General features: G+C 45.7%; 1 protein-coding gene across 1 annotated transcript in view; it reads right to left on the bottom strand.

Moving 5' to 3' along the window:
- The window catches only part of LOC119378894 (uncharacterized), a 22,428-nt gene extending 7,132 nt beyond the window's left edge, over window positions 1–15,296 (bottom strand). Inside the window, exons 1-4 of the mRNA XM_037647960.2 lie at window positions 15,293–15,296; window positions 11,769–11,924; window positions 1,112–1,393; window positions 183–254 (exon numbers count right to left, since the gene is read on the bottom strand). Of these exons, the coding sequence (XP_037503888.1) occupies window positions 196–254; window positions 1,112–1,393; window positions 11,769–11,924; window positions 15,293–15,296 (501 nt within the window). The 3' untranslated portion in view covers window positions 183–195. The remainder of the gene's footprint in view (window positions 1–182; window positions 255–1,111; window positions 1,394–11,768; window positions 11,925–15,292) is intronic.

Genomic DNA, 15,296 nt, shown 5'->3' with positions numbered 1-15,296 from the left:
ATTTACGAAACGGTGCTCTCTACACGGTACGGAATTCGACTTGCACACCGATGACAGCGTGGGGTCGCACGTGGTGGTGGTGGTGGTTGTGGTTGCGGTGCGACGAAAACGCAAGCGGCGTGTGTCAACACAGGGGGAGAACATAAAACAAAGGCAAAAAATAAGGAACGGGCAACACTTACTCTCCGGAACAAATCATCGGAACGGAGACTTGAGCATGTGCAAAGCGAAGTCACTGAGTCTGGTCAGTTTCGCTGACAGCCAGAAAGAGAGGAGATTCCACATTAGCAAGAACTGGGAACAGTCAGATGCCCTGCGACAGCTTGCCATGTGCGAATAGTCGCGCACAAAGCACACACACCAACAGCACTCACACCGCGTCCCTCTTTGTATACACACGTATAGGAAATGCTTCAAAAGGCGTCCCTCCAAGAGCATTCACTTGAATACGGTACGCATACATGCAGACACACGCTGTGCTTCCCGTAAAGGACTATGTAAAAGCACCTTGATGCCGAACTTGCGTTCGAGCCATGTACAGAGTAATTATTTAGAGGCGAAGGGCTTGCATCAGTTTTGCAGCAACGGTGACGTTCAGCATTAGAGTATAGTTGCTCTGTACCGAATTCGAGTCACACGCAGGCGTCGCGTAAATAAAACATCGAACAAAAGCTTTCAAAATGTTGCGATATCTCAACAAAAGCAACTCAACAAAAAGTGCTAAAGAACACTATAAAGAAGCCTTTTAACCACGTATCTGTAATAATAGCTTTCATACATTTACTAACTTCACAAATATATTCGAATTGCTATTATTTCATTATTGGTCACTACTTGTGCGCTCATCTTTATTCTGCATTCTCGAATAAGTAAACGTCGACACTTATTGGATAGCTGGCCGCTCAGTGGCGCAATTTGCTAGGGTCTCACGGCATGCTGAACGAGAAACATTGGCTCTATCCACTTCCAGACACTGACACCGTGATACCACGACATTCTACGAGCTGGCAACTAGGTTGCATGACGCTGCATCAACTGGAATTGTCGGTCAGAGTGAAAAGGATGCGCGTACCGGAACGTGGTGCGTACAGCCCTCAGTGCGTGCGCTCACCTTCTTTCGCTGCCGGGTCTGGAGAGCGGTCGAGCGACGACGAGCCGCTGGATAGCGGCACGGTGATCTTGACGTCCCCGGCCGATGCCCAGGCCGTCTGGTGGGCCAGCGGTGCGGCCTCAGCGGTGGCCGTGGCAGAGCCCATCCAGCGGTTGTTCTCATGCTTCAGGATGGAGATGGGCGTGGCGGGACGCGCCATGCCCTCGCTACAGCGCCGACCGTACGGGTGGCCTGCGTCAGGCAGCAGGCCGACGCTGCCCTTGGAAGGGGACAGCGCGAACGCTGCGCCACCAAAAGCCACTTAGATGACGTCGGGTGTGCTGTGTGCTGCTATTTATATGCGCGGTTGCGCGGAGCGAAGAATTTTATAACGAGGGCGAACTCAATTGAGTCCGTCGACTGAAATCAGTTGAAACATGAATCACTTGGTATGAATGCCATAGACGTCTCGACGCGACCAGACGTGTCATCGCATATACTTCTGAGAGGGCGGCCTCGTGTGACGCTCGAGACCAGGCGACACCGTTTTACGTGTAGCGCACACAGCGGAAATCAGGGCCATCGAAGAAGGCGACGCGTTATCATCATCAGCCTGTCTACGCCCACTGCAGGGCAAAGGCATCTCCCATGTTCCGCCAATCAACCCGGTCCTGTGCTTTCTGCTGCCACGTTATACCTACAAACTTCTTAATCTCATGTACCCACCTTATTTTCTGTCTCCCCATCACGCGCTTGCCATCTCTTGGAATCCAGTCAGTTACCCTTAATGACCACCGGTTATCCTGCCGACGTGCTACGTGCCCGGCACATATCCATTTCTTCTTCTTGATTTCAACTATGATATCCTTAACCCCCGTTTGTTCCCTGACCCACTCTGCTCTCTTCCTGTCTCTTAAGGTTACACCTATCATTTTCCTTTCCATCGCTCGCTGCGTCGTCCTCAATTTAAGCTGAACCGTCTTTGTAAGTCTCTAGGTTTCTGCTCCGTAGGTAAGTACCGGTAAGGTGCAGCAGTTATATACGTTCCTCTTGAGGGATAGTAGTAGACTACCATTCATGATTTGATAATGCTTGCCGAATGAGCCCCATCCCATCCTTATTCTTCTAGTTATTTCACTCTCATGGTTCGGCTCCGCGGTTACTACCTGTCCTAAGTAGACGTACTCCTTTACAACTTCTAGTGTCTCGCCACCTATCGCAAAGCGCTGTTCTCTGCCAAGATTCTTCCACATTACTTTAGTTTTATGCATATTAATTTTCAGACCTACTCTTCTACTTTCCGTATCCAGTTCAGTAATCATGAGCTGTAATTTGTATCCCGCGTTACTCATCAACGCAATGTCATCAGCGAATCGCAGGTTACTGAGATACTCTCCATTAACTCTTATCCCTAATTCTTCCCAATCTAGGGCCCTGAAAACCTCCTGTAAACACGCGGTGAATAGCATTGGAGAGATCGTGTCTCGTTTCGTGTCTCGATCGTACGCGTTTTCCCGTCTCTACCACGCTCAACCCGTACTTTTCTTACGTGTGTGGAAGCACGTTGAAAATTGATGCGCGCGTTAGCACATGTAACGTCGAAAACATGGCAGCAGTGATGTAGCTGTAGCTCCTACAATTGCTTCTGGTGCATGCAGTCGGAAATAGCAAAGCCTTCATGGTTATCAAATCAAGGGTGCATTGTAATACAGTAAAAAGGACGGATGAGAATGTTAAGATGACTTTATGGCTTATTTAACACAAATTTCGTCGTAAGAATCCAATAATATTTATCGAGAGGCACAAAAGCATTGTCTTCTAGAAATGAGCTGGCAATGCGGTATTTGTAGTTGAAGAGCTCTAAAATGGCAACATCCTTGCTGTTGAAAGTTTGGGCACATCATGAATAAATGTTACCATTAGCAGTTGATCTCATTAGTCACTAATGAGCTCTTCTTTGTTTCAAAGTAAGAAGCTATGAAACAGTGGCAGCGATGGCGTAGTGGTAGAGCATCAGCCTCGCATGCAAGAGGTCCGTGGTTCGAATCCCGGTGCCAGACGATTCCCAACCGGATTTTAAAAAAAATCCGCGTGATGAGGGAATTGTGTAAAAAAAGGCCTGGGGTGCAGCCTCACTGGCGACCACAGGCAGCAATGCACTCCCTCACCAGAGCAGGATTGGCCACCCTGGTGTAGTACTTGGCCACTACCTCCCACATGAATACACCAATTAACCCTCGGCCCTCAGTCCCCAGCGGCTGCGAAGCAAATGACCAAGGCGGCGGTCAGACCTGCGACGCAGCAGAGGGTGCTAAGAATCTCTGGGTCCGGACAGACTGCCGTTGGAATCTGAACTTGGCTACGCATAACGTTAGAACTTTATCTAGTGAGGCGAGTTTAGCTGTACTATTAGAGGGTGTTAAATGGGATGTAATAGGGCTCAGTGAGGTTAGGAGGCCACAGGAGGCTTATACAGAGCTGAAGAAGGGACACGTCCTATGCTATCGTGGCTTAGCTGACAGAAGAGAACTAGGGGTGGGGTTCCTTATTCGTAAAAATATAGCTGGCAATATAGAGGAATACTATAGCATTAATGAGAGGGTGATATGTATCGTAATTAAGTTTAATAAGAGGTACAAGGTGAAGGTGGTACAGGCCTACGCGCCTACATCCAGTCATGATGATCAACTGGTTGAACGCTTCTAAAAACACAGTATACTGTACCGATGGGCGACTTTAATGCAAAGGTAGGCAAGAAGCAGGCTGGAGATCATGCAGTTGGGGAATATGGCATCGGCTCTAGAAACGCCAGAGGGGAGTTACTAGTAGAGTTCGCAGAACGCAATAATGTAAGGATCTTGAATACCTTCTACAGAAAACGGGCTACTCGTAAGTGGACGTGGAGGAGTCCTAATGGCGAAATTAAAAATGAAATAGATTTCATAATGTGCGGCCACCCGGGCATTGTACAGGATGTGGACGTAGTTAACAAGATCCGGTGCAGTGACCATAGAATGGTAAGATCTAGAATTCAACTAGACTTGAGGAAGGAACGGCATAAACTGATACACAAGAAGCCGATTAATGAACTAGCTCTGAAAGGGAAAGTACAGGAATTCAGAGTTTCACTTCAGAATAGGTACGCGGCTTTAACCGAGGAAACCGACCTTAGCGTTGACGCAATGAATGATAATCTGACTAGTATCATTAAGGAGTGTGCAGTGGAAGTTGGGGGTACAGTCGTTAGACATGACACTGGTAAGCTATCCCAAGAGACGAAAAACCTCATTAAGAAACGTCAAGCCATGAAAGCCTGAGATGCAACAGACAAAATAGAGCTGGCGGAGCTTGCGAAGTTAATGGGCGTAAAGTAGCCGGCATAAGAAAGTATAATATGGAGAGAATTGAGCATGCTCTAAAGAACGGAAGAAGCCTCAAAGCTTTGAAGACAAAACTGTGCATAGGCAAACATCAGATGTATGCATTAAGGGACAAGGAAGGCAAGGTCACAACCAATATGGATAGAATAGTTGAGGTAGCGGAAGAGTTCTACAGAGATATGTACAGCAGCCGAGACAGTCAGGGTGATAACGTAAGAAGCAGTAATAGCCCAGAGGAATCTGACATCCCACCAGTATTGACAGGAGAAGTAAAGAAAGCCTTAAAGGAAATGCAAAGAGGCAAAGCCGCTGGTGAAGATCAGGTAACATCAGACCTGTTGAAAGGCGGTGGAGAGATTATGTTAGAAAAACTGGCCACCCTGTATACGAAGTGTCTCTCGACGGGGAGGATACCAGACTCTTGAAAGAATGCCAACATCATCTTGATCCATAAGAAAGAGGACGTCAAGGACCTGAAAAATTACAGGCCCATCAGCTTACTGTCAGTTGTCTACAAGCTACTTACAAAAGTAATTGCTAACAGAATTAATACGACATTAGAGTTCAATCAACCAAAGGACCAGGCATGATTTCGTACAGGCTTCTCAACAATAGACCATATTCGTACTATCAATCAGGTGATAGAGAAATGCGTGGAATACAACCATGAGGGTGGCGATTTGGGCTTGTTGGTATGGTTGCATGGTATATAATTTATGGTAGCGCAGGCCAAAGACACGGACAAAAGAAGGCACATGAGACACCACAGCGCTAACTTTCAACAACTATTTTATTACCAGCTGATCCCGCTAGTATATGTACTCTCTCACGGTCATACGTCACGTGTGCATAGCTCTGACACCCATAAAATTGTAACCTACACGCGTACATCACAAACATGACAACACTGTATCAAACGCATTTTTCTTATTGGCCGCGAGATTAAGCAGAGCCGCCGCATGGCGGCTACTGGCTGAAGCGCGCCTAGTGTGGATTGCTCCCTGCGTCGTCTGCTAGCCACGTCGTGCTTGCATGTGCGCGTACGTCATGCACGTTCTCAAATGGCGGTTTGTTCTGTTATGTTAGCGCGAGTTTAACTGCTCATACGTATACCTAACATGGTGTACAGAAGCAAATGAGCTAGCTCGGCTGCATGCGCATTGTAATAAGATCAGTGAGTACGACTTTCGAGAGGGCTGTGTATTGGTGTCGTACCCTTCGTTCGCCAGAATCATTTCAGTGTTGGTGCCGCTTTCTGGTTCAAGCACGTCGTAAAATACGCTTGGCATAGTCCCAAACATAAGGAGCATTAAATTAGTGTGTGAATGCCGCGTTTTAGCGACTCGGTGGTAAACAAAAGCGAGGCTCATGTACTTTCGCGTTGTTGTTAGGTGTATAACTGCGGCACTGTAGTTCACGATGAGCTTTAGTTGTGCCTAAGATGTCCTTTTATTGCACGGTCGTGGTCCCACTACAGCGAAGTAATTCTATCAAGTGAAGCCTGCACTTCGGTACTCAAACTGTCCCCTAAAAAAGACAATGGAATGACACGGCAGTGATAAAGCGGAGTTCCCACGCGCAATTTTAACTTTGGGCGAAATTTATGCAGAAACACCCGTGTGTTTAGATTTAGGTACGCTTTGAAGAACCCAGATGTTTAAAATTAAACCCGACGGCGTGCCTTACATTTTTGTCGTATAATGTCACGCAAAACCTCATCCTTTTTTACGTTATTTTGAGCGTTTGTGTGGAGTTATAAATTGATGGAAGGCAGCGGCATGATTAGTTCGAGAAAAAAAACCCTTATTCCATAAAATAACCGGACCTTTGTTGCATCACTAACGTGCACGTAATCAATCGATGAAAACTCTGTGCTAAACACTCTTACATGCGTATGCGTATTCGCGCGAACAGTGCTATTGAACTCATTGCACAGGAATATGGGCTGGTATACAAATGAAGAAGAAGTAAACACTTAAGTAGTTCAGGCGTGCTACAGCAGTGCGTAGTACACAGAACACAAGGTAAACACGTACAGAGAAAGCAACAAAAAACGTCGTATAGTGCGTAAGCGCAGACTGTCACCCATGGCGAGCTGACCTTTCATCGGCAGATTGCGCTTCTCTCACTAGTAATAGTAACGTTGGATGATCTTTGTGCATCGATTCAACAATGAAGAGCGTATATATTACCAGTAAGCTGCAATCAACGCATTTTATTCGCCGACAATTGGCTCAAACAGCTCACAACGAAGCGCCGCTGTGTGCATTTGTATACGCGCCGCCGACCGCCTCTCCACACTAAAGCGGCGACGGTGCTGCCTCCTATAGGTCGATCTCGCGGCGAATAGTGCTTATCCACAAAACAGTTTATCGCGAATACATGTAATCCAGTTCCTTATTTGACAACACCACTGACGGACTGCTCACACGAGCGTCACCAAACGCTGAAATCCTGCTGGCCTCCATTATCAATCGCGTCATCTCGCACCTACTCCTACTCATGATGGCCGTTTCTTTAAACCTAGGTCTGCACTTACATGTGTAACAATGCAGGGAAAGGAAACCGTCAGGAGCAACGCTACTTACTTTGCTATTATGTTCGCGCAATCTATCATTTATGCATCTGCCGCAGTGGCGTAGCCAGGAATTTTGTTCGGGGGGGGGGGGGGGCGCTCACGTTGCAGCGCGACCTCCTCATTGAATTTTTTGAACGACTAAGTATATGAATAACATGTATTACCGGTGACAATTTGTATTAGATGCTGCAAATCACTTCTTGAATGCTGCGCACTGTCAAGAAGGAGTAAGAAAGGTGTTTTTTTCATAAAAATATTATGTTACCATGCCCGCAAAATCTTTTCAGGAATAACTGTCGTCAATCTTTTGAAATTTATTTTTTTGTGTGTGTAACAGATACAGGAAATATCACGTAAAATTTGGAACTACATAATTTTTAAACTAAAGAAGCGCCTGATAACAAAAAAATGAAGTCCACAAAATAACCAGGACGAGATCAAATATTTTGATGCAGATTGTTTACGCAGAATGTTCTTTTTTTTTTGCACAAATGATGCGGCCAGGGAAAAACAAGAATGTGAAAGTACACCTCGAATACGGGCAAAACATAAGTCCCCGGAAATAGTGCGCAGTATGCTTACACAAAACATCACAAATGTACATTTAAATGTGCAATCAATATACAGAACTAAGCAATGATCACTATGCATAATGCCCAAAATAAGGCAAGAGAACATGCTGCACAATCACACAAACTAATACGTCCTTGGGCCAAGCTGCTCTCTCGGACGCACCATGTGGAGAGACCTATTATGGAAGAGCGCAGAAATAACGAAAGAAACTATTTCAAAACTGTTTTAAAAGTGCGAACCACTATTGTGCACTCAGTATAAAAGGAGGGTTGTCGCTTCTAGTTCAAAAAGCAATAAAGAACAAAACCGACAAATGAAAGTAACAAACAATGCCGCTAGTACGGCTTCCCAATAGCTGAATTTGTTAGGTAACGCCGCGTATGCCAACCTCTCAGTGAACAAGGCGAAGCTGTCGATTCGCTGTTAATGTCCACCTGATGCCCGTATTCGTATATTTATATTAGATCACGGTGTTAACTGCTAAAAGGTACAAAATCCTCACAGCTTTAAAAGTTGGTGAACAATAATATTGCGTCAGAATTACGGGCTCATTGACCTGAACTCTGGAACAGCAGTGTCTTTTCCTTTCGTTTGCGCTGATTTTTGTCCTGCTCGGCATCAGAGGACAAAGTTGACCCGGCGAGAAAGCTTAGCGAAGTGGTCAATGACTTCCGACACACTGATATCGACATTTCTGTGGGCGTACAGAAGTGCCAGGCCTACCATGCGTTCCTCAGACATCGTGGAGCGTGAGTAGTTCTTAAGTAACCTCATGCTTGAAAACGTTCTCTCTGCGCTGGCAGTGGTCACTGGAAGGGTGGCTGGAATATGGAGTAGCTTGTACACATTCGGATAGAATTTGCTGTCGCAATGAGAGTGGGCATCGGTTCCTGTACTGAGGCGATGGTTTGCTGCTTCGTTCATCCACATTGTCCACCATAGTCGCAGTTCTCCCAAAGCAGCCCTCGTTTCGACCTCATGCGTAAAAACTGTCAGGAGATTTTCTGCTCCTTTCTCCCGATCATCTTGAATTGGTGGTATTGAGGATGGTACAATTACTGAAAAGTACTTTAGAAGTGCCCTGTGCTTTTCGAACCGTTGGTTTAACTGGGCTAGTACGTGGTCCATGAACTTAATGAACAGGGTTCTGCGAAAATATTCTTCCGCGCTTTCGAATGCATTGCTCCCAAGGTTTTGCTTCCGGACACCGGCTCGACGGCTGGTGCTTCTCGATGCTAGGTCTAGAAGCACTGCATCGTGCTTCTCGACCCAGCGCATTTCGCATAGTCCCAAGAGGCGCTGCCTTGTAGACTCAGTACAGCTCAAGCTTATCATTTTTCACAAAACGTGTGAGCGGCTAGAAGATTTACGGAAAAAGACTGACGTCGCCTTTAGAGTCCGAGAACAGTTTCGGATGTCTGTGATGGAGCATGCCGCACACAGAAGTAGATTAAGGGAGTGACTGGTGCAGTGAGTGTAGAGTGCGGCTGGATATGTCTCACGAACAGAAGCTTGAACACCATTCGTTTTGTATTTAGTATTTTGTATTTAGTCGTCGCATTGACAGCGAAAACAGTGAGGCACGGAATGCTAAATATTGTTTTGTCGTGTTCTTTCCCGCGCGATTTTTTGTAACCACGGAAAAGAACACGCGAAAAAAATATTCCGCGCCTTGCGCTAAATAAATGTGAAAAATAATCCCTGGAGATTAACAGCTCATCTGAACTGGGGATAAAAAGATCATTCGCATGCAGTGTGTGAGCGGACCGACTATTCGTCTGGCGAGGTGATCTGTGAGGACCAAAAATTGCCTTGTAGAAGTACTGCTAAAAAAGAACAGGTTCCTGAGGTTCTTGGACCTGAGGCTCAGACATTTTCGAGTAGCCATGTATGCTGGAGATATGAGCCTCGTGCAAAAAAACCTGTGTTGCCTTTTGCCTCTGTACACAGCAAGCTGGTCCAGCGCGGAATTGCTCGTGCCTGTTTTACACAACGCATTGACCAAGCCTTGCTACCATTCGATGGAAGAAAGCTTCTGCGGGCAAATTGCTCGTTTGAAGGCAGCTGGATATCCACGCCGCCTGCTGGTATCTGTTTCAGAGAAGTTGCGCAAGTTTTCGAAGATCAGTGACACGTGCACTGATTTGCAGGCAACAGTTCGTAAGAAGGTGGCTGTGATTCCACACCTGCATGGTATATCACACAATCTCAAAAAGATTGGTCTAAGAGCGGGGATTTCAATTGCGTTTTCTGCGCCTAATAAGTTGTCGCAGTCATGTGCCAGAACCAGTCCGGTAACAAGGCCTTCCAACAGCTGTAAAATTAGGCACCGAAATGAATTTGTTGAATGTGTGAAGGGCGTAGTGTATAACATACCTTTGTCCTGCGGTCAAAGGTACGTCGGACAGACAGGCAGATGCCTGAATGAGATTGCTCGAACACAATCAGACAGTGAAAAAAGGTTGTAATGGTTTCTTGGCGGCTCATTGCTCGGAATGCAAATGCGTGCCTTTATTTGACAGTACAACAGTGTTGGCAACTCACCCTAAGGATAGCACCAGGATCATCATTGAGGCGGCAGCGATTGCTAACGGAAGCTGCGTCAGCAAGCCATCCATCGCACTAACAAAAAAGGAACTAGATTACTTAAATTCACCCGCACGTGTTGGTCTCACGTAGTTTTGCTGTTTTTTGTTTAGATTTTCCTCTTGTGCGTTGACTGATATCGTTGTAATCACATGTGACAGGTATATATCTGTGTGTTGCTTTAAGAAACTATAGTTGGAAGTTAGCGCTTGTATTCGGCGTTTCTTTGTCCGCTGTGCACTTTTTGCGCTAAAGTTTTAGCAGTACGGAATACCAACTAGCCAGGTCCCACACCTTGCTTTATATGTAGAAGTAACTGCACGGAGAGTAAATGTTAGACCGGGGGACGTTAGTCCTTAAAAAAATGATGTAATTAAACGTGCGTCGCCTTGTGACCTTCTAGGATAGGAAGAACACAATGGCAGACGCCGGCTGCGTGAAAGTAAGGTAAAAATAGGAATAATCGTACCAGTCAATTTTTTTTTTTTATTGTTCAAAAAAGAAATGAGTGATACCCTGTTTCACAAACTGCATGGTTGAAAAAAATCTTGCAGAAAAGCCACCTTCCGGAGCCTTTCAACTGTCCACGGCATTGCCGTGCTCAAAAAAAAACAAAAAAAAACACACACATTTTAGACGACATCCTGGGTGGTTTTCGGTGAAGGTGGTTATTTCGGACGGCGGTGTATAATAGAACGAAAAAAATTAAGAATTTCAAGGGGGGGAGGTGGCGAGGAGGCTGAAGCCCAATAAATGCCACCCCCCGGGTTACGCCCCTGGTCGGTGGTGTATGAGAGCACGAAAAATTTCGGGAGGGGCTGAAGCCCTATAAGCCCCCCCCCCCCCCCCGGCTACGCCCCTGATCTGCCGGTCTGTCCGATGTAGGACTTTCCACAAGTAAGTGGAATCCGGTAGACGACACACGTGCTGCATTCAACAAATTTGTTTCGGTGCTTCTTTTCGCATGCCGTATCTATTATCTTGTCTGGTCATGTGTTTCTGCATAGGCTCACCAATTTATTAGGGGCTGAAAAAACTACCTTTGTGTCACATTTTTCCGCGATCTTCATCATTCTGTGAGAGAACTTATGTATGTACGGAATGACAGCAAAGTTCCTCCTGCTTGGGCTCGCCCTATCCTCCTCCTCGGAACCTTTTTTTAGCGCTTCTCTATGTAAGCCTTCTGCAACCGACACGACGAGGTTCTTAGGATACCCGGCATCGCTTAACCTCGAGACCTGCTGTCTGAAGCTATCATGCATTAGGCACTGGCATGCCTTCTTCAGTGCCTCACTCAAGCACATCTTCGCGATTCCCCGCTTGACAAGTTTTGTGTGCGCGGAATGAAACTGATGAAGTGAGAGGGACAGGAGGGGCACCTTTGGAAGCAATGGACTTCTGCACACGCTGCACCTTGATTAGTTACAGAACAGCGGTAGATGCGCTCGGATTCAGAATTAATTGTCTTGCCTGTGAACAGTGAGGAAGTGAGAGGCCTGCTCTGTAGGCCTGCTTGGAAGCAGCAGATTGAGCCTCAGTCGTATACAGGTAGTATACTCACAGACGTGACGTATGTCTGGCGACACGGGGCTGGCAGGGGGCTTCGATGGCGTGCCGAGGCGCGATTGGGACGGCGATGAGTCGGCCAGCGCCAGCAGCGACGACAGTACGTCCTCCAGGGTGACGTCTCCCTGGCAACTGGGACGCTTTTCCGCCGCTGTAAGCGTATTAAAAAAAAAAATCGGTGAATATACAACAGACGGCATTTACAGCGCGTAATGCTGGTTTCGTTATCGTTTGTCTTTATGCGTATCTGAGGTTGCGAGGCAGTCGCTGGTGCGAACAACAATCATATTCGTCAGAAAACGTAACGTACGCGCACTTCACATCGTTTAATGGCTGCTTCATTTTTGCCAAGTTTATTCTCTCTCTCTCTCTGTCTGATCGGCTAAGCAGACGTATACACGAATACTACGTAAGGCTCACGGGGACTGTTCAGCATAACTTCAACTGTGACGAGCAGACTGCAGCCCTACAATTTGCGTACACCCAAGGCGTAAAAAATACCTTTTATTTTTTTAATATTTAATGTTTAAGAGATGTTGGCGCCTTCCAGGCCCGTAGCCAGGAATTTTTTCGGGGGGGGGGGGGGGGGGGGGCACTTGCTGAAAACCTTGACTTTTTGAGAAAAACACCTTTTTTTATTATTTATTTTCGGCAGGAACACGTACTTCACCAAAATTTCGGGGAAGGGGGGCGGGGCAGCCCCTCCCCCCCTCCCCTGGCTACGGGCCTGGCGCCTTCAGATGGCGCATAGCTAGTAGCTAGTGATGCAGAACTATCAATGGTACTATCGATACTATCGATAGTTCAGTCACTATCGAATTATCGATGGTAAAAAAAAAAAAAACTATCGATAGCGCTATCGATAAGTTTGATAGTACTACCCATAGTATAAAATCAACCGCGCGACCTCATTGTAGAATCAACTTGGTTCCCCAAGTGTGTGGTAACAAGAGGAGCAGGCTGAAGGGCACGAAAGTTCACATGCGTGCGCTCCTTCACCAGAATTCTTGGCTAACACATGACAATTAAGTAGGGGTGTGCGAATATTCGAAAGTTTCGAATACTCGTCGAATATTACATTCGAAATATTCGTATTCAATTCGGAAATCGTGTATTCGAAGAGTTTCGAATATTCGGTAACTTCGATATTCGAAAAATTTGAATATGTGATTCGATTATCATGCATAAAATAACTCGTCTTCCACATTTCTGCTGCGTTCGTATAGCTAAAAACGTTGCCGAGAGGAGCGATAAACATCGTAAGTACACGGAGGCACGATATCTGCCTGCGAAGAGCACCCCAATACCTATGATTTATTGCTGGTGCATCTCCGACGTGCAGCGCTGTTGGCGATCATGTAACCGTACATTCTCAATATTATGCGGCCGTAACGTGCCGCACTACCGCTCGTTCACTATGCGGGACCACTTCTGAAGAAAGACAGTGACCCATGTGACTGTGGCGGACTGTAGGCACCTCCAGGCACCCCAGTCTGGCAAAGCTTTGCCCCATGTACCTCCCTATACCAGCCACTTCTGTTCCAAGCGAGCGTGCCTCTTCAGTAGCATGGGGGGGGGGGGGCGGGGTGTCTCTGTTAGAAGGGGGCGCCTGCTGCCTAATCATGTGGAGCAACTCATATTTCTTCATGATAACATCTAGCCACAACTTTCATTGTGCCGTGATATTCGCTTGTGTTGTGATGTGCATTGTGCTAGCCTGAACATTGTGTTCTGAAGATAGCAGTGTATGTTATGTTGCCAGTCAGGCTGTTAATGTTTTTTTTTTTTCAAATAGCTACATGTTAAATAAAATATTGTTACTGTGGAGGCATTTTCCCTTTGATATTCGATATTCGATTCGATATTCGAAGGGTGATATTCGTATTCGATTCGTATTCGAAAAATTTCATATTCGCACACCCCTACAATTAAGCCTTTATGAGTTCTTATATATTTTTCACATGAAAACATAATATATGCCTGCGGAATATATAAATACCGTGCTGAGAAATAGTATGAACATTGGCGTAAATCATGGGGGCCGGGGGGGGGGGGGGTTCTGAACCCCCTTGTGTTCAGGCTGGGGGGTACACCCCTTGCAAGTGTCCCCCCTTGAGATTTAGCTTTAGAACATCATATATTTGAATTACTTGACATTCAACTTTTTTTTAAAGCTGATTATTTTTTAGTGTGTACCTGTGTTCAATACCCCTCGGATGTGTCAGACTAAAAATCGCAAAAGCCCTTCGATCGGTTCAAAGAAGACAGAATAGAACAATGCAGTTGCTCCAGCTGGGACCCCATGCTCGTTTTTTAAATTTTATTTCAAAGCATGGTTTAAATCTTGTGTAAATAAAAATACAACCCTTATTTATAAAAACAAAATGGCCGCCGTGGTCTGATGTGTGCCCCCCTTGTGATTTTTTTGGATTTACGCCACTGAGTACGAAGCAATTTTCAACAAAATACGAACATTCGTTTACGAGCAAAAAGTGGGTCGTATGCGTCCCATTGACCCATCACATTTCTGAAAAAGTGGCACAACTCCTGTCCCATTGTCTCATGAGCGCACCAAGTTGTAATCCTTTCGCCAAATTTCTTGCAAGAAAACGCTCGAAGCAAGTGGTTCAGAGGGGCACTTCAGAAACCGTGCAAAAAAAAAAAAAAAAAAACATATATTCTGGCGCAACTAATTTCCAGCTGTCGTACACAATGTGCGCCTGCGCCTGTTGTGCTCGGCCAGCTGTCTGACTTCTTCGCGTACACCAATCGTTTTAGCCTCTTTCTGTCTCTTCTGTCGGTGTAGATAACAACGAGCACCTCAGTTATGCCTGAATTTCCGCATATATATAAAATCGCGGCTATGAGTCAAGACAAGCCACATCAATATGGTGTCCCCGAATCCATTGAATACTGTAAATGAATTCATAAACTCAACCCAGGCCTGAGGTATTAGCTTTTCTCTTAGGCTTTGCACATTCGTGTTCTCTTTCGCTTCCTGACTCTCTAGAGCATCGATCTAGTGATTCCTTTCTTTCGGGCCTCTATTTCAGGAACAACGTCTTAGCCACAGCTTTTGGTCTCGTTGCCACTGGTACCGCAGTGGTAAAAAGGGACAAAAAGGAATTTCAGGGCCTTCTCCATCATGAAGCGTTGTCTTCTGACGTAATAATGCCCATCGAGCTTCAAAAAACATTTATGCGTGCCTGTTATGTAGCTATAGGTTCAGCAAGGAACTGCTTCATTTTTCGTTCAAGTACGCTTCGACACGATTATTGGCCGATATCCTGCTCCGATTTTGATACAATATCTATAGTTTTATGCTAGAACTACTTCTATCGCAATTCAGAAAAGGAGAAACATACCATATTTCTAGAAATTTAGCTATCTTGAACGCAATGGAACAGCCGTTTTTAAAAATTTCTACAGAGCAAAACAAATTTAATCTCAACGTATCACCGATACCACGAATCGTAAACGTATGAAATATTTTTTCTTGGTTTTATAAATGTTTCTCACCCAT

Source organism: Rhipicephalus sanguineus, chromosome 1, assembly GCF_013339695.2.
Source record: "Rhipicephalus sanguineus isolate Rsan-2018 chromosome 1, BIME_Rsan_1.4, whole genome shotgun sequence".
Lineage (NCBI taxonomy): Eukaryota > Metazoa > Arthropoda > Arachnida > Ixodida > Ixodidae > Rhipicephalus > Rhipicephalus sanguineus.
This window is presented reverse-complemented; position numbering and strand designations above follow the sequence as displayed.